The sequence below is a fragment of the Pipistrellus kuhlii genome, unplaced genomic scaffold, assembly GCF_014108245.1.
Source record: "Pipistrellus kuhlii isolate mPipKuh1 unplaced genomic scaffold, mPipKuh1.p scaffold_m20_p_13, whole genome shotgun sequence".
Lineage (NCBI taxonomy): Eukaryota > Metazoa > Chordata > Mammalia > Chiroptera > Vespertilionidae > Pipistrellus > Pipistrellus kuhlii.
This window is the reverse complement of record NW_023425438.1, coordinates 10708782-10736430: the sequence shown is the minus strand read 5'-3', so window position 1 is coordinate 10736430 and position 27649 is coordinate 10708782. Positions and strand designations below refer to the sequence as shown.

At 49.8% G+C, this 27649-nt stretch overlaps 1 protein-coding gene across 4 annotated transcripts in view; it reads right to left on the bottom strand.

Annotated features, from left to right (window-relative positions):
* CAPN13 (calpain 13) overlaps window positions 1–27649 on the bottom strand; it is a 61022-nt gene that overhangs the window by 19353 nt on the left and 14020 nt on the right. For 3 of the 4 annotated variants that reach the window (XR_006741379.1, XM_045580564.1, XM_036434860.2), the window contains exons 2-9: window positions 25102–25331; window positions 18268–18346; window positions 16544–16659; window positions 12320–12453; window positions 8089–8263; window positions 7155–7229; window positions 2601–2686; window positions 426–500 (exon numbers count right to left, since the gene is read on the bottom strand). Coding sequence is in view for 3 of the 4 variants with exons in the window: in XM_045580564.1 (XP_045436520.1) it covers window positions 426–500; window positions 2601–2686; window positions 7155–7229; window positions 8089–8263; window positions 12320–12453; window positions 16544–16659; window positions 18268–18346; window positions 25102–25299 (938 nt within the window). In the remaining variant the exon portion in view is untranslated. Of the gene's footprint in view, window positions 1–425; window positions 501–2600; window positions 2687–7154; window positions 7230–8088; window positions 8264–12319; window positions 12454–16543; window positions 16660–18267; window positions 18347–25101; window positions 25332–25453; window positions 25583–27649 lie in introns of those variants that run through there. The other variant, XM_045580563.1, reaches the window with a different exon arrangement.

The window sequence follows — 27649 nt, the reverse complement described above, 5'->3', positions numbered from 1 at the left end:
AGCCTTCAGCTGGACATCCCCCGAGGGCTCCCCGATTGCAAGAGGGAGCAAGCCAGGCTGAGGGGATCTCCCCCCCTAGTAAAAACACATTTATTAAGAAGCACAGGAAATACAGGCATGAAGACCATGCACCCCAGCTTCCAGGAAACTTGGTTTCCAAGCTCCAGTGCCAATATTCCTTTTACCCTTAACATTTCCTGGAAGTTCCAACATTTTAGAGATGAAGCGTCTGTCACCCAAAGCGAGAACACACCAGGAATTGCCCCTTCAAAGCGTCTGTCTCGGTTGAGAAAAAAGGCTCCCTCTACACAGGTCTCTGCAAAGCCAATCTCTAGTCTCACAAAACTTCAGGGGAAGGGGAATGCTTGAGGGTGTGGGCAACTGTTTAAAGATTTAAAATGCAATTTTAAAAGAAGACTAAATACCAAAACTCGCCATCCTCCTTGTTGTCATACAGCAGGCTTTTCCGTGGGTCCCGGGTTTCCTCCCACTCCGGAGACCTGGGTGTGGACAGAGAACCATAGGGTGAGTCCTCCCATGGGCGTTTCATCCCAGCCACACGTGGCCCAGCAGGGGCCCGTGGCCCAGTCCTCCGCCGCTGTCTGGGTACAAGTGGAGGGTGTCATTCTACCTCGTGACAGGATCAGTCATCCTCTTTGTGCCGAGGGCTTCCAGGCTGTCACCAGCCCGACCCTCTTTCCTGAGCTTTGGGTGGATACATGCCAGGGTCCATCCCATGTCTCCACCAGAGCCCCACAGTGACCTCAAAATCAACTCGTCCCCCACTGGACTCCCCTCTGCCTCTTCCTGGTGCCCAACCAAGAACATCCAATCACCCATAATAATGACTTCTTGATTCCAGCTTCCAAACTCCTCCTAAACCCACCCACATGTTCCCATCCCCCGTGGCTGTTTCCCTAGACCCCCATCTCCCTCTTCCGCTTCTAACTGGTCTCCCTGGGCTCAGCCCTGCCCACTTTCCCATCCATTCTCCACACTGACCTCAAAATGATTTTTCTAAACCGGAAATCTGAGTATGGCCTTCCCCCACTTAGAACACATCAGCGGTTCCCTTTCACCACCAGGATGAAGGTCAAACTCCTGAGACAGCACCTTGGCCTGTGCCTACCTCTCCGGCTTGACCTGAGCACTCCCTGTTTCCCTACACCCACCCGCAAATGCTACACTCCAGCAAGTATGAATGTCTTCACTTTCTTAGAATCCTGGTGTCCTCCCTCCTGCCCTTGGCCTTCACCATGATGCTCCCTCTGCCTGTAATAGTCTTTCTCCCTTTGGTCCTGTAACCCAGGAACTTCACTTTTCTTTCCTAAAAGTCACTTCTGCTGAAAGCTTTGCTTATCCCCTCCTGCCACTCCAAGTGCCCCCCACTCCCATTTGAGATCCATAGTGTCCTGTCCCACTCCTGTCTCAGCACAGGGTACCCTGTGCTATTTGTTACTGTCTGTGTGCTACTTGCCTTTGAGTCAGCTCTGACTCCCAGCCACCTGATGAGTGACGTCCTCATCGGCCCTCTCAGCTCCTGTAAGCTCCTGCCTAGGGTTTCCTTTATGGAGCCATTTCCTCTCACATTCGGTCTTTCTCTTTTCCTGCCACCTTCTATTTTTCCCAGTATCATGGTCTTTTCCAAAGAGGCTTGATTGGCTGTCCCCTCACTAGCCTCCAAGATCCATGCGCTCAGTGAGCCTTGCTCACCACGGTAATGCTACCAACAGAGGGCTTAACACATGCCTTGGCACACAGTAGGCATGCACTAATTGTTTGCTTGCTTAATAATTAAAATTATCCCCTTCATGGGGTACTGTGTTCCCGAAGCTAGTCCTAGGACCTGGGGTGAAGGAGGAGACCCTCCTGGGCAGAAGGGGGAGGTCTCCTCAATGGGGAGGCATGCCCAGAGGCACAGGCAGGTAATGAGATCTTTCTCTGCCAGTGGCTTTCCTCGAGGGCCGAGGGGGGCTGTGTCACCTCTGTGCTGGGAGAGCCAGGCAGGCACCACCCCTCAGGCCCTGGCTGCAGGCTGAGCCAGTCAGATGTGCTATTGTAACATGGCAATTTTATAATTAAGCGATAATTACATTTCCTGTGGTGTGTAAGGGAAAATAAATGTAGTGTAAATCAATACGCTATTGATTCATGCAAGTTTGCCTTCAAGTGTGTGCAACTGAAATTTCAATTGTGGCCGGGATTAGACCATTCGGCTCTCTCCTTCCGCCTCCATTCTTTGAGGAGGAGAGAGGAACTGGATCACCTGCCTGGAGACAGTGCGAGTGCGGTCCTGTCGCTTCCTTCCAGCCTGGTTTCTGGTGGGAAATGGCGAACCTCACAGTTCAGCCCAAACACCTGACCCTGCAGAGCCTACAGAGTCGGTCCCTGCGGTGGACACATTTACAGCCTTCAGAGGGTGTAAATCTAAACGTCTAAGCTGGCATGGGCTCATGGGAGTGTGAGACGGACCCACAGTCAGACAGGTGTGAACTGGAAAAGCCTGCGGTGAGATCCACAGAAGGAGAGACAGACTCCACTGGGCAGGAGCCTCTGAACAGGGGGCTCGGGACAGATAGAGAGGTTTCCAGAAGCCGTACCCATCGCTCCAGCGGCCTCGCCATTCGGCCTGGCCCCAGGGGTTCCACAGGCGGAGGAGGTCCTCCCAGCCCCGCCGGTGCTGAACCTGCAAGAAGAGAAAAGGACAGTCAGAGGCTTCCAGCCGAAGTCAGCGGAAAGAGGGGATGTGAATGCAGCTGCTTTCTACCCCCAAGGACTAATTTAACTTCTGACCTCATTTGGCTGCAGCCAGGAAGAAAAAAAAAATGGAAAGGAAAAAAAAAAATCAATGCCTGCCGCCTGCATGGAGCTAGATTGAGGCAGAGAACATGGCCCCTTCTGCTCAGCACCCTGCAGAGCAGGGCCTACCCCATCGTTCCTAGGGTGAGCTGATGGGACAGCGGACAAATAGCCTCCAGCTGCAGAGGGGAGGACTGTGGGTCTCGAGTGATCCGCAGTGGGCATCGCTACCCCAGACCCGGCTGCTTCCCTGCCAGGCACCCACTCGGAGCGGTGCTGGGTCTCATAGCACTGTCCTGGGTAAGCAGGAGGATTTGAGCAAGACTGGGACCACTTGGAAGTGAAGATGTCAGGGGCTAGCCCACCTCATCCCACCCTTATCCCCCCACTCCCCATCTCTGTTCCGGAGCAGGGAGCCTCCAGGGCTTGGCCTTTCCTTCCCCGGGGACCTCGGTATCACTCACTCCCAGAAAGGGAGTTGGTACATTTGCTTTTTTAGACACTTGAGGCCAGAGGGCAGGACTATTGAAAAATTACAATGAAATAATGGCGACCCTTGGACCTATAGTCAAGGATCCAGCAGCGCTCTGCCTGGCGAGAAAAATTAAAGCGTGATCGAGCTGTAGCTGGGCTATTGATCTGTGCTAATGCTGTCTACGGAGACAGAGGCCTGGGGGTGAGGGAGGGGGCGGACTTGTTCAATGACTCCAGGTCAGAGGAGGCTGAGCTGAGTATCGTCGCATGGGAAAGAACCCGTGTGCTTGGAACCAGGCTTGGGTGGAGTGCCGAATGGGAGAGACATCTTCCAATCCTCTGAGGTAGGTTTTTACACAATCGCTATATTGTAGAGGAGGGGACTGAGCATCAGAGAGGTTAAGCAACTTTCCCAAGGCCACAGAGAAAGTGGCAGAGGCAGAATTCTGACCCTAGCCATAGCCACTCTCCAAAGCCCAAGCTCTTAATTTTGGAACTGGGGGGGGGGGGGGGGGGGGGGAGGTGCGGAGTGGGGAGGGGGGGAGGGGGCAGAATAAAGGAACAGCCGCTCCAGTGCCCAGCCCACTCTTTGATGTGGCTGTGAACATGACCCCGCATATAACCCAAGCACCTGGTCGAGGCCCACGGGATCACCAGTAAAGCATTGCCATGAAGGAGCAGTGCAGTGAGATGAGGGTCCAAGATCCCAGCTTGGGTAATGCTCTGTTCTGTGGCTTTTCCTTGGCTGTTTCTGTCTTTGGCTGGCATTGCAGTGGAAGGCGTTCCAACTTTAAATGCCTCGTGGGATGGGGGTTAGGGGGCTCCTTGCTCAAACCCAGGTTCCCTGTCCCTCTCTGCCCTACCCTGGAGCACCCCAGGCTTTGCACACGACCTCCTGACTGCCAGCACCTGGTGGCGCCCACAAAGAAGGAATGAGTAATGAGTGCCCCATGGCCCAAAGAGCTTACTGAGCCACCCTCAGTGCCTACCAGACAGTCAAGGCTCCGCTGTGCCCAGGAGAGGAGAGTGGCCAGGGACTGCAGGGGGCTGGGAGAGGGCTAAATGAGGCATGCAGATAAACACTCACCCCTTGCCCACGGGAGTCATGGACCAGGCTAGGTACATAATAAAAAATGCCAATTTCATTTATCTTCCTGTCCGTGTCCCGCCCAGAGGGAGGATGAGCAGATTAAAAAGCACACAGCATTTATGGGCTGGTTTAATCTTCACCCTCGCAGAGATTTATAGCCTTCTCTTTCTGGAGGAGAAATCTCCACTGAGGCAAGTCCCTGGCTCCATGTCCGACTCTGCCACTACTTCTCTGTCAGTGCCCTCCTGGTGGTCACATGGCCTGTGGCCGTGTGGCTCAGGAGTCCATTCAAGACGAGAGCTAATCCAGGTTCTCTATCCGAGGACAGTATTTCCTTAGACATATCCCCTCAAATGGTAGTCCCATAGGCTGTTAATGCTTATTCCTAGAAAAGGGGTTTCATGGTTGATTAACATTAAGCTGTACCTGTCTGGTTAATACAGACCTTCTCAGAGCCTTTAACATGTTCATGTCCATCGCGAATCTCCAAGCAGGGCATCCGGTGAGCTCCCCAGAGGCTCTCACCAGGCTGGTGCTCCTTACAGCACAGGCTGGGGAGTGTCAGCAGCCACAGAGGGGTCGGACAGTGCTGACAGGACACGGAGTCTTCATCACCCCCTTCAGAGGGGAGGTGGCCTGATCCACTCAGGAACAACTCAATGTGTGTGCTGTGGGGGAGCTTACGCTCACATAGGTAAAGGAATCATCCGGAGCCCAAAGCCCCACAGCCCGAGTCCTGAGTTCACCTCCCTTCCCTCGGCCCTTGGGGTGTGTGTGTGTGTGTGTGTGTGTGTGTGTGTGTGTGTGTGTGTATGTGTGTATATATATATATATATATATATATATATATATATCGCTCTATAACCCGATGGTCCTGCCTTCACCATGCCCAGCCTCTGTGTGGCCTCACACCCATGGCCATCTGGACCTCTCAACACACAAGTCCCTTCTCACCTGTGTTCAGAGAAGGAACAGAGGCCGTCTCTATGAATAACAAGGGCTGGGCCCAGGAATGGCAGATGCCTCATGCAGGCACCATGGTTCTTTCATTCCATGCCCAGCACAGGTACCATCACCAATCACAGCTCTTTCCCCAGATCTGGAAGCAGTGCCAAAGTCTTGTCCATACAGCAATCCAGGCAGCGTGGCCAATGATCAAGTTTGACTCATTAGGAAACTGATTTGCTGTCTCTAGCCCAGACTTGTCCACATCTGGGTCAGGGGACGTGTGGGGAGTGGTGCCTGGACATGGTATTGGCTGTCCCTACCGCGAATTCAGGGAAATGCTTGGGGGAATTCAGAGGAAGGGAGTCTGGAGCCACTGGGACGGGTGTATCAGGACAACCACTTCCTTACTTCTGGGAAATGTGTGTTGAGCTCATCACATATGATCTCTGATGAAAGATCAAGAATGCCCCCTTCATAGGCCAAGGACGAATGCATTCACTCACTCCTACGAGGGCATCCATCCATTGACCCAACTAGCATTTCAGGTGCCTCCTGTCTCCCAGGTACTGTGCAGAGGAAGGAGTTGTTTCTGATTTCTTTAGGGAGACATAAGATTTTGTTCTTGTTTTGTGGGTTGGAACACTCACCAAAACATGAAACAATGGACCAAGGGGCCTTAGGTCAACGGACAGGAGAGATAGATTGACACAGAGAGGGCAGGCCAGCAGGAGAAAGCAGGCTAGAAACGGACCCCAGAACCCTGCTTTCCTTGGCCCATAAGTGCCCATGAAAAATGCTCCCTGGAGTTTGGCATGCTATCTGGTAGGGCCTGGAAGACAGTATTACATCTCGAGGTTTGTGGGAAGTACCGAGATGGGGAACGTTTGTGGGAAGTCATCACCAGGCCAGGAACCGCTGTCGCCACATGGCTGTATGATAAACAAAGATGGGAACTGAGGAGCTGTGGTGTTGACCCAGCCACTGTAAGTAGCTGTGTGACCTTGTGAGAGACCGTCCCTGCACAGGCCTCCGCTTCTTTACTTTTGAACGGAGGAAGCTGGACGTTAGTAGTATCTTCTTGACCAGATGATGCTGCACACAGGAATTGCATATGTCTTTGTGCACCCAGTCAGTTTTGTATCAAGGGAAAGACTGTCCTCCGTGGCCACCCTGCCCTCTTCCATGGGAATAAAGTTCCAGCCGGGCATGTGGTGGTCCAGCTAGACAGTATGTTTCCCAGACTCCCTGCGCCTCAGTGTGGCCACATGTTCAGATTAATGGAATCTGAGAGTGTGCCTTTCCAAAAGGATGCATCCCTTTCCCCTGGCCTCCTTCTCTTCCCCTGGCTGGACGAGGAGGGGGTCTGGGGCAGCTGCCCAGGACTCACAGGGGGAAGTCCAATGCTGTGGACGGCAGAGCCACCTACTAGCTCTCAGACTACCTGCTTACTTGAGAGTAAAACAAACTTTGCCTGTCTGAGCCCTGTATTTTGGAACGTCTGCTACAGTGGTTTAGTTGGTATGCTACAACTAAAACTCTTCAGGGCAAAACTTCCCCTAGAGTCAACTGGCTAGTTCAGTTTGCTTTCCTTAGGGATAATCCCCTGTCCAGGCAGCCCCTCATCCTGCCTGAGAGCCCTCAGGAGAGCAGGATCCCTGGGGGATGAGGGTCCTGGGCACCAGAACTTCTGGACAAATAGAAGGACCCAGCTGTTCGTGATGGGCGCCACCGCAGGTAAGGGTGATAAACACTCGCTTCAGCTTTGCTGGGCCTGCTGAGGCCTGTGGTTCTGACACCTTGTTCCAAGGAGCAAGACCATGGGGCCCAGCCCATGGAGCCTTACCTGCTCGGCCCCAGTCACGGTGTAGGCATGCTGGCTCACCAGCCCATTCTCCATTCTCGTGGCCTTCCCTGTTGGCTTCATGGGAGAAAAGCAGACCATGCCTTAGACTTTCACAGGTTCTCCCAAGAGAGAGAACAGCACAGTTCATGGGCCCTGGGCCACGGCTGGAGGGCGTGCATTCCTGGGACTCTTCTCTAGAGGCGGGGTTTGAAGGCTGCTGGGTGGTTGAGGTCCCAGGCATTTCATACCCCAAGAGATCACCCACTGTATGACTGATAGAGCCTGAGAAGTTGGGGGGGGGGGGCGGTCCAAGCAGGTGCTTGCTCCCCCAGTCACTCGCCATCCATGAGATGGCAGGGAACCCGTCCCAGAAGTTATTGGGGTTTGAAGAGCATCTTAGTTTTGGGTGGCTCAAAGCCCACATGTTTCAAGAGTGAAGGAGGCATCCTCACCCTGTGAGTAGGAAGCTGACCATCTCAGAGCAGACTACTAATTTGGAGGCTCATTCAGACTTTTCAAACTGGGCCATGCTGCCTTTGGGAAGCTGCCTTCATAAAGAAACAAGGAGAATCAAAGGCCCCCCCCACAGACGTTCACTCTGGACCCATTGCTCCTGGTCACGGGGAAGTAATGGGCAAAGGCTTTGAGGTCAGAGAGCAACAACCTGCTTGGCCACCTGCTGGCTGTGTGACGGGGAGCATTTTCCTTGGCTTCTCTGAGCCCATTTCCTCCTCTGTCAGCGAATCCTTCAATCCCTCTCTCAGAGGAGGGCCGTCTTGAGCATCGAAGGACATGACCTCGGTAAAGCACAGCATGACCTACTGTGCTGCAGGGCGTGGCTTTGAGGGCTCCCTCCCTAGCTGAATGAGCCAGTGGCTGCACACTCCAGGTGAGGAGAGCCCAGGCCCACACAAAGGATTCCTGGGCTACTCACCCCAGCCGGTGTGGCACAGGTCATCAGGGAGCCTGCGTTGGCAGCTATCTTTACCATCGTCACTAGGTCAGAAGGGGAGGAGTGCAGGTCGATGCTGGTGACCACCCCTCCCGTGAGGTCGACCAGGGCATCGGGGAGGTAGCCGTAGTGCAGGTGCTGATAGGATCCGCGGAACCTGGGAGAGAAAGTCAGAACCAAACCCTGTGGTGCCGTCAGTGAGACCCTCAGGAAGGGAGGCTGCGCACCTGACCTCTGCATGCTTTGCAGGCGATGGACTGCCTGTCCATCTCCAGACCACGGTCACCCACCTCCCATTCACCTGGATGGAGCCTCTAGGCACCTGCCACCCATAGTCACATCCTTTCCTTGGTCTCCCAGGGCTTGAACAGCCCTGCAAGTGGCAGTGTTGTGTAGAGGTCAGGAGTGCAGGGCCTGGACCTGCAGGCCAGGGGTCAGATCCCAACCTCACCTTGTATTTAGCTGCTTGACCTTGGACAAGTTACTTAACCTCATGGGGCTAGGACTTAGGGCCTGGCTCATGGCAAGCCCTTAATAAACACTGGATATGATTATGATGAGTACCCACTGTTTCCTGTCAATTTTAATGATACTGGTAAGGCGCTTACTGCATGTGGGGCGTCATGCTAGGTGTTGAGCATTCAAAGATGAACGGGACCCCATTCCTGCCCTCAGAGAGCTCATGGCCCCGCCCCCCCCCCCCCCCCCCATGCCTGCTGTGGCCAAGGCAGCCTCTGTTCTCACACTGTGCACACCTTGGCCGGGTTCCCATCCCCATTCTCAGACTTATCACCCAGCAGCACCAGGGAGATAGCAGGTGAGGGGGGTGCAGACACTAAGCCCTTCACGGGTCAGTGGCAGCGACATTCCTATCACAGCCTCCCTCCTGGCAATGCGAGTCACACGGGGATCAAGGCCTTGGCCCATCCCTGCGGCTGCCTCTAATGGGCCTGTGACCTTGAACAAGACCTTTCCCTCCCGACCTCAGCCTTTCACCTGGAAACGGTGAGGTTGGCTGGATCAGGTCTGGGGGCCCCTCAGACACTCCTTTCTTACCCTATTTCCACCTCTGTCCTTCTCTTCTCTGGAGCATTACCCAGAATTCACGTAAGTTCACTTCAGCAAATACGGACCACGCAGCCTCTGTAAGTGGGACACCATTCCAGGCAAAAAATGCCGCGGTGGCTTAGGAAAAGTGTCTTAGTAACAAGAGAAAGGATACACAGAACTAAACAGCCATTCCACAGGCACAACCGCGTGACTGACCTCAACTTGTCATCAAACTGGTTCTAAATCTTATCTTTCTCCTCCGCCCTCGGACTCAGGGTTATGCCTGGTACAAGACTCATATCTCTGAGGTGTTTGCTTGGTCAACAGCACAGTTTGCCTTGAATCAGGACTGCCCGGTGGGGTGTGAATGTCTGCCTCTCTTGGTTTCCCACAAGTATCCTGGCTCCTGATCTTAGATGGGGAGGGCTTTGCTGAGGGCACTGCAAGTTCAGAGGCCCATTTCTGAGCCCAGCAGTGTGACCTCCGGCCCGCAACGGCCCTCCCTCAACCCCCAGCTTCCAGGAGAGCTGCACCCAGGTCACCCCAGGAAAGCAGCTCCCAGGCTCTGCCCTGTCTCCTCAGGCCCGCATCCTCAGGGTCTGAGGCTTTGGCTGATGTCCTGCATCCCCACCGTTCTGCAGTCACCAGAGAGACCCCCGATGCCAGCACAGGACCCGCGCCCAGCAGCCTCCTTCCGTGCTTTCACAGCCTCTCACTGGCTCTCTGCAGGGCCCACAGCCCGTCCCAGTGGCAGCTGGGGGTTCTGACAAGGCGCTGCCTCTCTGCTTCACAAGCACAGGCTTGCTGATCCTGCTGATGCGTCAGGAACATGGCAGCTATTCTTAGCCCCCTTTGCTGACAGGAGAGAGAAAGGGAAGGAGAGACAGCGAGCACTGTGCTCACCACACCTGTCACTGCGCCTCGTCACCCGAACCGGGAATTCTGAGAGAGCCTTGTTCTCATCCGTTTGCTTCAGCCTCATTTCGGGGACATGTCTATCTTTCCAGAAACCATAAGAAAGAGGGAAGAATTCAGATGCCCAAGTCAGAGCCAGAAAGGAGGCTGAAATTCTGTAATTCTTAACTGTGGAGATTCTAGATGGGATGGCATGCAGCCTACCTGATCTTGCCCCTGATCTCCTCTCTGTTTTATGACCTCAGGGGTTGGGGGGGGGGGATCTGCAAACATAGATTCCTTCCCCCTTTGGCTGCCTTGACCAGTGCATTTCCGGACTCGAAACCACAGGAGAGTCGGAAGTTTGGAGGCCACATATTCACTTGTCAGTGCCTACACTCTTGGAGGGAGAGAGAGCCATTTCCTTTGGACAGAGAGCTTCAGTGTGTCCGTGCTATGGTCCCCATGTGCCAGCCACTGAGTACCAAAGAAGCAAAAGAGAGAAATCCTTTCCCATAGGGCTGACAGCATGAAGGGATGATGGAAAAGCATGTGCCATCTCCGTCCAGTGTGGCCTCAAGCTCCCTGTGACCTTGGGCAAGTCATTTCACCTCTCTGAGCCTGGCTGCTCACATCCCAAAGGATTTATCCTTGGCTAGATTTCTTTAGGGAATGGAATGTGGATTCAGGGTCCAGCTGCCTATTTCCTTTCAAGCTGAATGACCGCCTTAGGTCAGCTGTTAACAAAATGGCGTCAGAGTCATCATTCCATTCCACAGGCTTTTTGATTCTCCCTGTGAGCTGCCAGCTCTTCCCCGCCCCGCCCCCCCCCTTGACATGAGGAGAAACAAGGCCCTGAAGGGTGATGCTTGACTCCATACTGGAAAGATAATGGCAGTGTTTATGAATGAACCGCCCCAAGCACATGAATTGGTTCAATAACCCAGACTGGAAATTGGGCTTCGCTCTCCAATCCTAACCAACAGCTCTTCTTGACACTGGAGAGAGCAACTGCTTTCCCTTTTGACAAGTTGGCTCAAAAGGAAGAAGGCAAAAAAAGAGGTCTCAGGATGTCTTACTATTCAGCTTGTGACCCCCAGAAGGACAGGGGCCGAATAGTCTGCACTGTCACCACCCCTCAGGACCCCAAATAGGATTGGACCTGGTCTTCGGTCTTGCTAAATAACATCTTCTGTCACATGACCGAGGACCTCAGTAGATTGAGGCCAATTACTTACACCCGGGTCACTTCACCATTCAGAGCCTGGGCATGAGGGGCCGGTTAGGGTTAGGATGACCTTTAGAAAACCCGATGAGGCAACACTCGCCACTGCCCATTTTCTCCTGAAAGGCGTGGTCCTCTGGCTTTCGTCTCCTACTGTTGATTTCTAGCTCTGATGTGTCCCTCGCCTGTGTGGTTCTTTAGAAAGTAACTTCTTACACACACAGGCACTTTTGCACACACCTATGTGAACCAGTCTGAGATTTTATAACCCAGTGCCAAGCACAGAGCCTGGCCTGTGGTTAAATGCTCAGTGAATTTCTATTGAATATAAGTAGCCCAGAAGAATCTAAGCAAAAGGTGACTGGGGTGTTTGTAAGTCCCCGAGCTTGTCAACACCAGGAGACAGCCCTGCATCATGGTGTTTGGACCATATAACACTGAACAACGTCTCCCCCGCCCTCCCCCATAAATGCAATCCCACAGCAGCCACAGCAGACCCCCACCGACCCGACCTCACTTTGAACTTTCCCTTCCCTACTTCTCTGTTGGAATCACCCCTGCTGTTGGGATGCCTCCCCCACATACTTACTTCTTCCCCTGCTGAAATCCTACCCATCACTCCATGCCATTTCCTCTGTGTAGCCTCAGACTGACTCTGTGAGTCTGAAAGTCAGAATTGTTTTCTCTCTCCCTTGTCCTCTCAGCAGACTATGACCGTGATATGTTCTTTTATTTGGGCTCTCTACCAGCCCTTGCAATGATACCATCACCAGTGCATATCTCTGTCCAGCCCTGCCCTGCCCACCCCTTGCTGGGTGCTTCTGGGTCCCTTCCAAGGGCCCAACACAGCCTTGCACACAGTGAATGCTTATGGAGTATGCCCAGCTAGATGGCAAAGGCTCTGGTGCTCCCAGGGGCATCGCTCGCATTCAGCAAATCTGCCGACAGTTTCGGGCTGGCTGGTGGGAAGCCCCCGCCAGGCCTAGCAGCTGCACAGGCGGGGCAACGTTGAGGCCCTGGGCTCAGGGGCAAGCCCATCCTTACTTGGCATAGGCTTTCTCCAGCAGGCATGGCCAAAACTCTTGGTTGTTGAGAGGATGCACAAAGAGGTACTTCCTGTTCAGGACAGGCAGGCGATCATCAACCACCACTTCTGCCCACTGGCCACACTGCCAGAACTGGAAGAGAGATGGACATACGGCTCAATAGCCTTGGGGTAAGGGAGCTCCTGGACGCACAACCTGTGTCAGAAGATAACCACCGTCACTACATGACCCCCCAGAGCAAATCTCAGCCCACGTTGATGGACAGGGGATGTCATCTCCGCTGGAGAAAATGAGTCACAGACCAAGTTAGTCAAGGAGGATGCAGCAGAGGGAAAGGAGACTTAGGTTCTAGCTTGACTTTGCTCCTAAGTCTGGCCTCATCCTGGCAAGTCCTTTGTGAGCTCCAAGCAGAAGACTTTCCCAGTCAGCTGGGCACAGAAGGGCAGTGGAGGAAGCAGATGCTGAGTGTCAGATACAGATGCTGTCATGGGGAAGGAGAGCTGAAGACTTGGGGGAGGAGGCAGGGCTGGGCAGGTGGAGAAGAGGCGGGAAAGGCATCCCAGATGGCAGGGAGAGCGTGGGCGAAGGCCCGGGGACTGCAGGATGAGCAGTGCACAGGAGGACTGAGCGTTACAGCCTCGCTCTGGCCCTGCCATCACAGCAGCAGAAATGACACCGGCTGGCACTGCTGCTGCTAAGAGCACAAATGAAGCAGATGTTCCTCTCTAAAACAGACTGCTTCAATCCCCGGCATTCAACTCTTAATGGTTCACCCAGGACATCAGCAAATGAGGAAAATCCTTAACAAAGCCGGCCCTTTGAAGTTTCTTCTCTGGTCTCTCCAGTGCTGGCTAAGCAGCAGGGCTTCCGGCTTCAGGCCTGAGCCTTGATGCAGGCAAGTCTGCGACAGGTGGGCTGAACATAACCTGGGTGGATGCGATCTGTCATCTACTCGGCAATGACAGGAAGCCAGCCCCAGGGCCTTTTCCACAGCTGGATGTCCCAAATGTCAGGCCTTTGTATTAGCCGAGGACACACTTGCAAAGCAAAAATGGAGACCAAGATGGAGGTGTTGGTGGAGACAAATCAAAGATGTTTTCATGGTCACTAATGAACCGGGCACTGCACCAGTTTCGGCACCATTGCGGATTCATGACCCTATTGCAATGAAGATGCATCAGTGCGTGAGGTCAAGAGCCAGCAGGGATGTTACTAGAAGGAGATCGTGAAATGTGGCTGAAGCACCAAGGAAAGCGAATCCCAGCCTTTAGAAGAGGGTCCTGGAAGGATAGCCCAGTCTGGATTTGGATTTAAGGGAAAGCCAAGAAGAGCAGACAGTCTACAGTCAGTAGAACTGTGCTTGAGTCCTGGTGTTGTCTTTAGTTACCTGAGCAACAGACATTGGGTAAGACACTTAGTTTTCTGTGTCTCAGGATCCTCATTTGTCAAATGGGGGTAAGAGTAAGAACTGCCTCCTGGGGTTGTAATTGGGATCAGATGAGACTGAAAGTGAGATCACAATTTTGAAAGTATTATAGAAACTGTTTTTCAATAGCCTTTCCATTCAGGACCTAAGATGGTGGCTGGAGCACAGCAGAATGAGCGAGTCCTGGCTTGAAAAAGCTCCTCTGATTTCCCAATTTACTTTCAAGTCACCCTTACCCCATTTTCCCAACTTACTTTCGAAGAACAGCAAAATAAATATCAGATAAAGAGGAACTGAAGGCCAAAAGCATTACATGTGACAAAGAGGAATATATTTGTAAGCTTTATTTCACCAACCAGATAATAAGAATCTTTGGGCACTAATGAATATAGCAGGAAGAATATAAAGCCAGAATATCTGAAAGCATAGGAGGAACTCTCCAAACTCTAACTTTGGGGAACTTCATCACCTCTTTTAGAATTTGACAAATCACACAGACAAAAAATAAGCCCAGATAAGAGAGATGATTGTACATTATATAAACTGTAAATGAAGCATTTACAAAAATGTGATGGGCTTGACCATAAATAAAATTTTAATAATTTCCCCAAACGTAGAGATTTATGGTTTATATTTTTACCGTAATTTAATAAATCTAAAACTCTACAACCAAAAGATGACCTCCCTTAAAATGTATTTAAAATTAAAAATGTATTATCTTAAATTTAATAAAAGTAAGATATTTTATATTGAAACCTATAGATAGAAATAAGACCTCAGAGGAAATTTTCTAATCTCAAAGTTTTTATGATAAAAAACCCTAAGAATATTAAATTTGAAGATTCAGAACATTAAAAAAAAAACCACAATAAAATTAACCAAGAGAAAATAAATGGGAATTAATGAAAATAACTAAAAGTAATTATATAAATCAAAGCCTCAATCATCTGCATCTGTTATATATTTTACTTTCAAAGAAAAGATAACCAATAAGTAACACCATTTTCCAAATTATATCAGATCAAAGTATGTAAGTGAACTTCTTCTATCCAAAGCTCAATGGGTTTACTTTAAAAAGTTAGTATAACTCAAACATTAAAAAATAACTAGCCTCCAATTCTACATATTGCATAGATGCAATAATTCTAATCAAATTTTTAACAAATTAAATCCAACAGTGTATTTAAAGAATGGAGGACCAGGAAACTATATAACTAAAATCCAGAGAAGGCAGAGTTTTGCTCTTGTCACTCTTTTTTTTTTTTTTTTTTTTTTTTATTAAAAATATATTTTATTGATTTTGTACAGAGAGGAAGGGAGAGAGATAGAGAGCCAGAAACATCGATGAGAGAGAGTCATCGATCAGTTGCCTCCTGCACACCCCCCACCGGGGATATGCCCGCAACCAAGGTACATGCCCTTGACCGGAATCGAACCCGGGTCCCTTCAGTCCCCAAGCTGACGCTCTATCCATTGAGCTAAACCGGTCTCGGCATGCTCTTGTCACTCTTATTCAAAATTGTCAGGTACTAACTGAAAGAGACAAGGCACAAAAGCAAGTAAGTTCTATAAATAGTAAAAGAAGAAACAAAATCATCTTTATTTGCAGATAATATTAGATACCTAAAAAGTCCAGACTCTACTAAAGAAAAAGTTAGAACAAATAAAGGAATGTGGTCAATTGGTTGGATGGAATTTAATATCTAATAAAAAGTGGCTTTTCTCTTTTCAGCAACATCTAGAAGCTAGAAATGAGGGGGAAAATCTCATTCATATGAGCTACAAACTGTAAAATATAAGAGACTACATTTACCACGAAGGGTATAGCACCAATATGAAAACATAACCATAACATTTTATTGAAGGGCATAAAACTAGTTCTGAATAAATGGAAAGATAGACCGTGTTTCTGGAAAGAATCATTAACATAATAAAAGTGTAATTTTCCCAAATTAATACATAAATTTAATGCCGCTCCACTTCGCCTCACAATGGCTTTTCTTTTTAATTAGACACAATGATTTTAAAGTTCTCATTGAAGAATAAATGTGCAAGAATTAGGAAGATACTTCTGAGAAAAGAATAATGAATAATGAAGGTAAAATCATCCTACCAGATGTTACAACTTACTCAAAAGCTACTGTAATAAAAATAACCAGGTATGGCACAGAACTAGACATAGACAAAAGCTTGATGATGTACGGGGTGCTTGATCAAAGACTCTTTTTTTTCTTTTGCCGATTGCATCTGCCTTTTACAAAAAACTTACATGAGCATTCACCCACCCTCTCAAGAGCATACCCATGCCTCTCCCTTCCTCTTTTCCCCCACACGCACACATCTACTAAACTCTAAGGGACCCCAGGAGACGTACCGCCAGGGGAGCAACAGGCAGTGGCAGCTCATCCTGGATTAATCCCCTGAACTTGTCCCCAAGGCCCCTTTTCTCTGATTTCTCAGTGAGCCAAAGCAGCCCCGCCTAAGCTCTCTCCTGTTGCTCCTTCTATCTTAAGCCCTTCCGGTTTCACTGTCCTCAGCTTTAATAAATGTGCTCTCAAAAGTAAATGGATAAATAATACAAAAATAAAGTAATTTACATGAGAACATTTTTACTCTTATCATTCCCAGGCGTTGTCAGGTCATGAGCTCACACCCTTTCTTGGCGCTATGCAGTGTGACTAACACATAAGTTAGTGCCCCTTCCACATCTCAGGGTGTCAGACAAGAGATTATTCAAGACAGTCACTCCCCAAACTCAGAGAAAACCATGCAGGAGCATCCCAGCGGTGCACGTACCCAGAAACGGAAAATCCCTGCATACCGGCGGGAAAAGCTTTGGTTCATCAGGATCTTCTGCAGATGCTGTGGGTTCTGTGTCAAGGAGCCCAGTGCTGCCAGGAACCAGCAGTCTCCTGTGAGGGGACACATGCCAAGTATGAGAGGCCTATTGGAAGCCCCACCCCATGCATTTTGCATGTTTTTGTAACCAGAGTCCACATTTGTCCTTCTCAATAATGCATTTTTTCCATCTGAGAGAGAACTAAAGGAAGAATTCACTAGGGCCAGTTCTAAGTAAGACAGAGGAGGAGCTGGTGGTAATGATTAATGATGGAGGTGATGGTGGGGGTGATTGATGTGGAGGTGATGGTGGGGTGATTGATGGTGGAGGTGATGGTGGAGGTGATGATGGTAGAGGTGAGGGTGATTGATGGGGAGGTGATGGTGTGGGTGATTGATGTGGAGTGATTGATGGTGGAGGTGATGATGGTTTGAGGGAGGTCATCAGAACAGCAGGCAGGCTTTGGCAGGACTGGTAGGCCAACTTGTCTTCTGATTCTCATTTTGCCAGAGGTACTCAGAACTAAAGTGACAGTGTCTTTTGTTGTCAGCAAACAGATTTGTGTTTTTCTTTGCTGATACTTGCTCAGCCTCTACTGTGTCAGGACCCCTCTAGCCTACACAGGGGCTCTCTCCTCTTCCCCCTTGAGGGCAATGTGGCCTTGAGTTTCTCCTTGGATGCCATGGTGAACCCATTGAGCATGAGCATCACCTCCTTCTCCTGAATCTTCCCTCCTTTATCTTCAACACAACCAATTATTTGAGTGCCATTTTGTGTCAGACACAGAAATGGCCTTAGAGAGGTCCCATCTCCACATAGGGGAAGCTCTAATAGGAAGGTTATGGCTGCTGGGGGTCTTCCCAACACTGACACACAGGCTTCTATCCACTTAGCCCAAGACACCGTGATTCCATCAGGGCAAGTCAAGGTGCAGGCATAACTTGCAGGCGGGTGTTTTAAGGATATAGAGTCTGTTCTTACAAGAGTCTGATTGTGCTGTCTCCTAATTCCCTGCCCACTTTCCTCTCCCAGCCTGTCCACCCCTCCACTCCTGTGTTTCTGACTCAGGGGTTTTTCTCAGTCATTCTTGATCCCGTCCAAGGCAAGCCCTCCTCTCCCCTGTCCAGACTGCTCAGCTGTTAGCAACAACTTTGATCCATGGCTGTCTGGTGGGTGGGAGGGAGTCAAACAGCCCTGGATTCAAACCCAACTTTGTCACTTATTGATTATGTGACATGAAGGACATGGTTTTACCTCTTGGACCCTTTGGGTTTGCATATACATATAGAGTGGGGATGTTACGGGGCATAAAGGAAACAGCTCATGCACAGTATCTAGCAGAGCATTGCAAAAGCTCAATGAACACTTGCTTCCCCTTTCTCATTCTCTCTCTCCTTCCCATCTTCCGGATGCTTCTATCTACCCAGTGCTCAGACCAAACCCTGTGTCCATTTTTCCCCCCTTTATTTGATAATGTCTCACTGCAATAGCTCTGCACACCCATTACTAAGCTGACTTGCAGGCTGCAGACTGGACATGAGCTGTCCATCTACAGTAGCACTGGGGGCTGGCCTCAGCACCTGGGACAGAGTTCTGAGGGCCTCCACACCTTCCTAGCCAGAGGCTGACTTTGTGCAGCTGCCCTGGTCCACGGCGGGAAGAGAAGACAGTGGGTTCTTACCTGCCTCCCCTTGCTGGATGTCAAATCTGCTTGCACCCTCCAGGATGAAATGAGGCTTCGCTTTACCCATCAATAAATCCTTAGGAAAGAGGGAGAAAAGCCATGAGCATTTTTCATCCCTCTATGTCCCAGAGTGGTACCCAAGACATCACTCACTTTGTCTTTGAGAAGTAGAGGTAGAGGTTAATTCTTAAATAGAGGTGCTTAAAAGTTCCCCTCATTCTTCAGGTTTTATTGTTATCAGGAAGGCAGATGTCACCAGGGTGTATATGTAACTGTGAGACAGGCAATAAATACTCCTAAGCAACTGCATGAGGAGACAGCATAAATAAGGTCTCAGAATCCCATATCAGATATTCAGCTATCCTGGTCCTAACAGGCAGTGTTTTATGAAGAGGTTATAAATGAGGAAAAGAAAAGAATCGGATACATTTATTAGAGGAAACTTTTATAAACATAATAAAGCTTTCCGTGTGAAATGTCATCTCTTAGAAGTCAGCCTAGGCCTTCTGGGCTCCAGGTTCAAGTGTAGACACGTGCTGTTCGGGATGCAGGACGTGCGCTACTCGGATCTTTGTCAGCTCCCTGACGGATTCTAGAAGACCCAGGCCCCTCATCCCAGGTGCTGTTACACAGAGCCTAGTTCTTCCCCAACCTCCAACACGCACAGTGCCTGCTGGCTACCAAGAGGGTCGCTGGAGGATTCGGGCGTGCTGCAGTGTCTGGGAGAATTTTGGGAATTTGCAGCAGACATGAGGATGGTGAGAGTTCCTGAGGGGCTCCCCAGGCCCTTTGGGGAAATCCTGGGCTGAAGGTATGGTTCCTGCCCTGGCCCCACCAGCCTGTAGGTTTGTCCCTGCTAGGAGCGGGTGCGAATATCCTCAGCATCCTCTCCCTGCAGCTCTGCCTGCATTTTCATCGCACACATTTGCGGAATTTGGTAACTGTGCCTGTATCATTTCTTTTCACATTGACAAATCAGTCCCCAGAGAGCAGGGCTGCAAAGTGGAAATAGATTCATTTGCTCAACAGCCATGCGGGTGCGAAGTCTCTGCCTTGTGAGACCGGCCAGCCCTTTGTAAACCACGATTCCTGGTGGAGCCGCCACAGGGCCAGCAAGCATGTGCATGTCTGCAAACATGGAGGTCCAGCTGGCTGTGAGGGGCCATGACTCACTGCACCTCCTCCTGCCATCTGCCCACAAGTAACTGGCTGTCTCAGATGGCAGAGGGGCACTGGGGCCCAGGCCCTGGAATGGATGTGCTAGGCCCAACTCTGCTGCCCCCAGGGTTGGGCAGAATGTGCTCAGTAGAGCTCTCTGCAGAGGGAACAACTCTTCCAATTTCAAAGCAACTCGGGGCACTTCACGGACTTTCTCTGTCCCTGCTTCCACTGGAAAGGAAGCCGAGGCCGCAGTGGAGGCTCAGCTTTCTGAGCCACCCCCAGCACAGCTATTCCTGTCCCCCCCAGTGATCAGCGGGGGAGGGGTGTGTGCGCTTGAGAGTTGGTGTGGAATCCTGCTCTGGGTTGCTCTCTGGTAGCCTTGAGAAACTTCCCTTCCTTTGCTGAGCCTCCGTTTCCTCGTGTGTAAAATGGGAGACTCCAATGATAAAGCGATCCAGGCACAGGCTGCCATTATGAGCCCTTCCCGAGGGCCAGGCGCTTTGTCCACGGGCTGCCTCCCAGCAGCCTGGCAAAGCAAGCGCCCTTCCCTTTTACGCAGCAGGAAGGAAGCAAAATATTTAGCGCAGCGCCTGGCAGGGCGTAAGTTCAATAAATATCGATTCCCTCCATCTGCAGTATTTGCAAAATTTGAAAAGCCATATTCATAGACAAACCCAGCGCCTCAAATCCATTCATTATTAAACAACATAGAATAAAAACATGATTTAAGTGGTCGACTCACAGATGTGAGAAAGAAAAAGACAAAGAGAGCCTGGCAAACATAGGCGGAAAGAAGTGATTGAAGAGCACAATTAATGAATTTATAAAACAGGAAAATCAACAGTGCAAGTAAACTGTTCTTTTTGGGCAAGAAGGCTTACATAGATCTAACCTTTGGCAAGTGTGGTAGAGAAACCCAAATAAAAGTAGTGAAAATTGGGTTTTAGCAATATAAAACATGAAGATTCTATGCTAATTCACTTAAAAGCACTAATGATTTTCTGACGAAAATGAACATTGCCCCAAATCATTCAAGTTAGTATATAAGCTGAAAAGATCAATAACCTTGGAATAGTATTTTTAAATGACCCCAGAACAGTAGTTGGCAAACTCATTAGTCAACAGAGCAGCAAACCGTGGATGCGGCTCTCGAGCGACAGTTTGCCGATCACTGCCCCAGAACATTTCCCTACCATGTAAGTACCCGTGATTCTCCTGCTGAGTTGTCTCAAACTTCCAGGGACTAGACAATTCCAGTGTCACGTACAGTTTCATTGTTTAAAAAAAAGAAAAGGAGGAAGAAGAATCCTGCCACCATGTATTCTAAGAAGCCAGCATAGCCTGCAGGCCCAACCCAAGAGAGAGAAAAACAAACACACACACACACACACACACACACACACACACACCAAAACAAACAAACAAACAAACAAACAACAACAACAAAAACCACCAAAAAACAAAACAAAACAAAACAAAAACCCAGAAGCACATACACACCAGGCTGATTATACTCAGGGAAACACGTGAAATAAAATACTCAGCCAACGAATCTACCATAAATGACAAGACTGATCCACCCTCAGTAGGGTTTTCCATAGAAATTTGCCAGGGTGGATATCTAATGGAAAAAGTACTTACATGGGCCAAAGAAGAGGCAATTTATATCCTTCCCAGAAGGCATTTGATAAATGCACAAGTTTCTCTGATTTGCCCAGGTTATAAAAATAAACACAAAAAAACACAAACATTTTAGCTAATTAAGAACAGGAAGGTATCTTAATGTTATAAAATCAAATGGCAATTATTTCCAATAAAAAGCCCATAGTCAACATCAATCTCCTTTGGGTACAAAACCAGCATCTAAGTTCCCTGACCTCTGAGCTGCCTATTCCTTCCCTCCCTGGGCTTCCAGGGGTGCTAGAGAGTCTCAAAGGTAGAAAGAGCTGGAAGTAGACTAAGAAATGTTTTCACCTGCCCAGTTGATCTCCTGGGACAAGGCCCCCAGAGAAAATGGGTAAAGATGGCTGGGAAGATGGTAAGGCGCTGGCTCTGGGCAACCCCCCTATCTCCAGCTGGGCCGGAAACACCAACACAGTGCAGTCACTGGCAAGGATCAGAGTATCCACCCCACACACGACTCCATCACCATGGACTTTGAGGGCATGGAGACCGCTGGGTCCCACCTCCTACAGCTTGGACTCGGGAGGCAGATCCCAGGATTGACAGCTCCTCGGGTGAGTCCCACCAGGCGGAGTGAGCAGATGCAGAGAAGCCGAGATTTGTTCCAGGGCCCACAGGAAGCAGCTGGGATGGGGCAACCTGCCTCCACGGTGCACGGCTCTTCCCCACGGACCACACCAGCAGGTAGGGGCTTCTTGACTTTGGTGTTTCCTGATACTGGGAGACAGTCTGGCCTTTCGAGGGCACGGAAACACCCATTTGTGCAGAAGAAAACTGCCATGGTTGTTTTTCTGTGTCAACTTGACTGGGTCCTCAGCTAACACCATTTCTAGGTGGATCTGTTAAAGTGTTTCCAGATGACATCAGTATGTGAGTCAGAGAAAGCAAATGCCCTCCCCAGTGTGGATAAACCTCACCCCATCCAGAGAAAGTAAAACAAAAGGCAGAGGAAGGGAGAAGGTGCCCTTCTCTGGCTGGCTGCTGAGCTGGCACATTGGCGTTCTCCTGCCCCTGGACCGGGAATTACACCATCTGCTGCCTGGTTCTCAGGCCTTCCCTCACAGACTGAACTACAGCACTGGCTTTGCTGGGTATCCAGCTGGCAGATGGCAGAGGGTGGGACTTCTCCGCCTCCGTGACCACGTGAGCCAATTTCTCAGAGTACATCTACCAATAGGGACGATGGATATATTTCCTATTAGCTATATGCTATAGGATATACATTAGTTCTGAACTGCAGAGCTCTTTCTCAGTGCAAAGTCTGGGGCAGCCCCTGTGACGTTAGATAGGCCAGAAACTCACGTAATGCAAAATTCCCTGGAGTTTTAGAAAACCCCCTCTCTTGAGCGGAAGGGGTCTCTTCCAATGTGACGTCACGGGGTCTATTTGTGACAGTGACTCCGGCATTCCTTTCAAAGACCGCTCAGGCATGTCCCCAGACAGTGTGCTTCTCTGGCATGAGGGAGCGCCAGGCTTAGCATACGGGCATTTAGACAGGCTCTTTCAGAGGGCGGCCCAGAGTTCAGGCTGGGCCAGGTGGCAGCATCACTTCCTCCTCTATTTTTGCCAAGAAGATCGGCTTTATTGGCATCAAAGTTCTTCCGCTCCATGGCAACTGGCTGTTGGCATGTTCACTTTCTCTCACCTTCTGTTAGTTGTTGCTTTTACAACTTAACACTCATGTCTCCACTTTGTTAACCCTTTCCTTTATCGAAGAACTCATTTTGGTCCCAAGGTGAATCATTCTGAGGGAAGGATCCTTTCAGGAACTCTGGCCCCTGGGAAGGAGAAAGCTGTTGCCTGGGCAGGCAGTGCTGCATTCTGGGATGGCCACGGGCCAGAATCCACAGTGGGGCTGGGTGCTGCGTTCCGAGCGCCCAGCACACAATGTGGTTTGGGCCTATAGCCCATTCCTCAGTTGAGAAGTGGAAAGTTTTTCACTAAAGAATGGGGACAATGCGGACATTTTAATCCCTCTACCTGACTTACACTGGTGACTCTGCTGTGCTCTCCAATAAGGTACATTAAATTAAGTTCATTTAAACAGAATAAAATGAAAACTTCAGAACCTCAGTCACACAACCCACATTCCAAGTGCTCAATAGCCACATGTGACCAGTGGCTGCTGTAATGAACGGCACATAACGAACCTTTCCATCCTCGCGGAATGTTCTACTGGGCAGTGCCGACCTACCAAATGGGGGTGACAATGTTATCAACCTCACGGGACTGCCGTGGCAATGAAACACAATGTGATGGGTAGCGTGCTTAGATTAACACCTGGCGCATATACAAACTTGATAAATGGGATTTTTAAAATTATTATCCATGAAATAAAGAAGAACAAAGGAGACAAAGTAAGACACATGGAAAGCTCTAGGAAGTACTATACTGCCAGTTGCGATAAGAAACACAAAGATATACGACATATTCACACATACACTTTAAAAGAAGTGCTGGAATGAAAAAAAAAAAAGGAGCCCCTGGTAGAAGAGGAATGGGAATAGACTGCATTTGGCTCTGGTGCCTCTATCCCTGGTTCCTGGAACGATTTTTTTTTTTTAATCTTTATTGTTGAAAGTATTACATATGTCCCCTTCATCCCCCACTGACTCCTCTAACCAGCCTCCATGCCCACCCCAGGCCTTTGCCATGCTATTGTCTGTGTCCCCTGGCATGACTCTGTGTAAGTCGTTTCACTTTTGTTTGCCTACGTTTCTCCTTGGCCCCCAAAGACATGACAAGTTGAGATGCTTCTGGAATTAACACTTTCTAAATGGATGTTATAAATTCTTAAACACTATAGATGTGGTCTCACATCTATTGCCCAGCAGCCTATGAAAAAAAAGGAAAAGAAAACACATTAAAAAAAACCCCCGACAAAACAATATTTAACCCTTCCAAACGTTAAACAGCGTTCTCTGGTCAGCCCTCCTCAGGAGGGGAAGGCCTGAGGGAGGGAGGCATGTCACCGCTGGCTGGGAAGATGGGTCCTAGAAGGCTGGAGCACCCCGTCTTTCTTTAAGCACATCCAAGCGCCACCTGGTCCCCACTAACCTCCCCCTTCCCCAAGGCTTCAAGTCTGTCCTGAGTTGGCACCCCCAGAGCTCTGTGTCTTGTTCTGTTTCACCAGAAAGCGCCTTTTCTGGATGACCTAACGTGACTTTACTGAAAGGGCTCGGTAGAGTACATGACACTTAATATGTGCTCAGTAATACTTGCTGATGTTATAATTGTTAGCTCACTAGCCACGATGGCATTTTCTCTTGTTTTAGGTTCCGCTGGTTGCTCTTAGAAGCACGAACGAAGCTTTGAGCACCAGGGCACTGACAGTGACCCTTACCTGGGTCTTTGTCATCAACCGTGGCCCTGATGAGATTATGAGAATGTTAAGTTGGCTGAGCAATGTCCTCTGGAGCCTCATGCCATGAAACTGAGATGGTTCTGGAAAAACCAACAGGGCTCCCCTTGCTGCAAGGTGGAGTGAGTGGCCATCTGCTGGGGTGGGGGTTCAGGGGACTTGGAATGTGGCCCTGAAATAGCTTCCTAATTTCCCAGCGGATGTCTGAAATTCTTTTGTAGGTGATCGGGCCTCTTTGCAAGACTGGAAATACAAATAAAAGGGAGAGAGGCGAGTCAGTTATTTAAATTCATCCTATTATACAGGTGACTGACATGGTAGCTTCCCTCTGAGTAAATTCTAACAGGAAAAAAAAAAAAAAGGAACAGAAGAGAAAGACAGTCATACCGGAAGAGAAGAAAGAGTGATGACAGGCTCAACTATGGAGACAGAAGAGAGCTCAGAGACACTCTTCACACCTATGCCTCCTCATTTTCCAGGTGAGAATACCGAGGCAGGTCCTCTAGGGACGCGCGCGGTGTTAGAGCTGGATTAGAACTCAGAGGTCCACAGGGGCCATAGGAGGGACCATGGCGGGCTGGCTCAGAGGGCCCAGGACTGGGTGTGTGCCTGGGGGGCTCACTCACCTGTGGGCGCTCCCACCGCAGGCTGGAGAGGTGTTTTCCCTGGAGCAGCCAAGGGCCTATGGAAGAAATATCGGCAGGGAAGGTCTCATCCTCAAACAGGAGGCCTCTGCTTAGGCAACGGTCCCTCAGGGTCTTAAAGTCCTGGCCCTTGAACTTGATGACAGGCATCTGGGATAGAGGCTCCTGAGTGTGCGCCATGACTCTCCTCTGAAGACCTCCAATGTCTTTTTCTTTGGGTGAGAAAAAAAAAAAAGATAGTTTTAGAGATGAGCTGTCAAGCACTTCACATCATCCTACGTGAGCCCTGGAAGGACACTCAGATGTCCCCTCCTCAGCCCCCCCCCCCCCTTACAAGTGAGGGGACTGAGTCCCAGATCAGTGCTGTCCCTGGTGACACAGCCAGCTGGTAGACGAGCCCAGACTTGAGTCAGTCATCCTTCCTCTCGGTTCCGTTTCAGTCCGTTGTACCGAGCAGCTTCTCAGTATGCTCTATATGCACCAGAGACTACGGGGGTATTTGCACATTAATGAATATTTATTGAGTCCTGACCTTGTGCCAAGCGCTTTCTGAGTGCTGGCAATCCAAAGAAAATACAACATGATCTTTATCCTCCAGGCGCTCATTACCAAGTGGGAGAGATAGATTAGACATTTCAACAACAACATTCAACATTCTATCATTCAACAGAAACTGTCTAATTAAAAATGTGTGCAAAGTCCTGTGGACACAGAGGAGCTATGAGCTGCCAGCGAGAGTCTGGGTTGGCTCTCCCACAGGCAGTGCCCTTTGAATTGGGCCTTGGAGAATTGCCAGGTGGAAAATGGTAGGTAGTAAAAAAATAAAAATAAAAAAAATAAAAAGATAGTCTCTTCAGGTGCCCTCAGTAGCAAGTGCAAGGAAGCTTAGGAGCTGGGTTGGAAAGGTCATGGGTGTTAGAGGAAATGAGAAGGGCTGGAGGGGTCCGGGGAGTGGGGGCTGGGGACAGGGAGTGTTGGCCGAGATGGAAGGTAGGTGGGTGCTAGCACACACAGACCAGGGAGAGTTTCTGGATCTGAAAATCCACATCTGTCAGGAGAGAGGAGGGAACGACGGAAGAGAGACTGGCTAGTAATGAATAGACTTCCTTTTTGAAAAAAAAAAAATATATTGTATTGATTTTTTTACAGAGAGGAAGAGAGAGGGATAGAGAGTTAGAAACATTGATGAGAGAGAAACTTCGATCAGCTGCCTCCTGCACACTCCCTACTGGGGATGTGCCCGCAACCAAGGTACATGCCCTTGACCGGAATCGAACCTGGGACCTTCCAGTGCGCAGGCTGATGCTCTACCCACCAAGCCAAACCGGTTTTGACAAATAGACTTCTTAAAGGGAAATTTACAGGAGGCATGTGTTGGGTGGCGGCAAGACCAAACAGACCCTTGTGCCACTTGGCAGGCACCAGAAAAGAATGTGGGATAAAGGGGGACAGTCACAGGGACTACATGAGGTTTCTACCAGGTACAGGAAATTACATGCTCGGCCAGGTCAGGACAACAACCTGTGCCAGGAGCCAGCACACAGCAGGAGGCAGTGGAGCGGTGCTGGTATGTATCAGAGTGAACATCGTTTGCGACCAGATAGCCTCTAAGGGAGGTTTGTGGGAAGCAACGTCCTTTCTGGCCCGGACCCAGCTTGCGGGACCCACCGTGGTTGAAGCATGGAACGGTAGTGTCTCCCCACAGCTGAAAGGCTGGACTGGGAAATGCCTTCTACCTCGCCAGCACCGCAAGGCCATGGAAGAGGTGGGTTGTGATCAGATCTATGCATAGAGTTGTGGAGCAAGTTGGAGGCCATATGGGGGGTGGGTAGGGATGGAGAGAGGGTGGAGTTCAGGAGGCTGCTGCATTTGTCCATGGGAGAGACAGTGTTCAAAGGTTAACAGGGAAAATGGTGGAGAAGCAGGTTCCAGGGAGCATTGTACAGGTAGGACCAATAGGATTTGATGGTAAAATAAATAGGGGGACGAGGGGGGGAGAGGAACAAGAAAAAGCAGGTGATGAGCATTCACATGGGTTTTGAAGTTTGCTTCCTGCGCTCAGTACCTGTTCTGCAACACTGAGTTAGTCTCAAGCCTGTGAACTTGTTTCCCACCAGGACGGATTGATGACACCAACCTCCCAAGGCTTGAGGTGGCATTCAATGAGGTTTACCTAACATACCAAGCAGAGTGACTGGCACTCAGTAAATGCTGGTAACCTAATTTCCCCACAGGGATATCATGGAAGCCTGGGTTATTGGGTTTTCGTTCGTTTGTTCAGGAGGCTACAGAGGTGTAACTGCCGTCATTTACGAAAATATGCATCATTTCCTCAGTCAGCGAGGCAAGCTGACTTCCATCTGAATCCTGAATCCACACTTACTAGTTGTGGGGCTTGGAAAACCTCCCTCGCCTTGAGAGCTGTGCTTGTCATGTTTTTTTTTGACCAGTGTCTGTCTAGGGAGCACAAAATCCCCTATCCATTCCCACTTCACAGTGACAAAGGAATCAGGTGATGTTGAAGCATGGA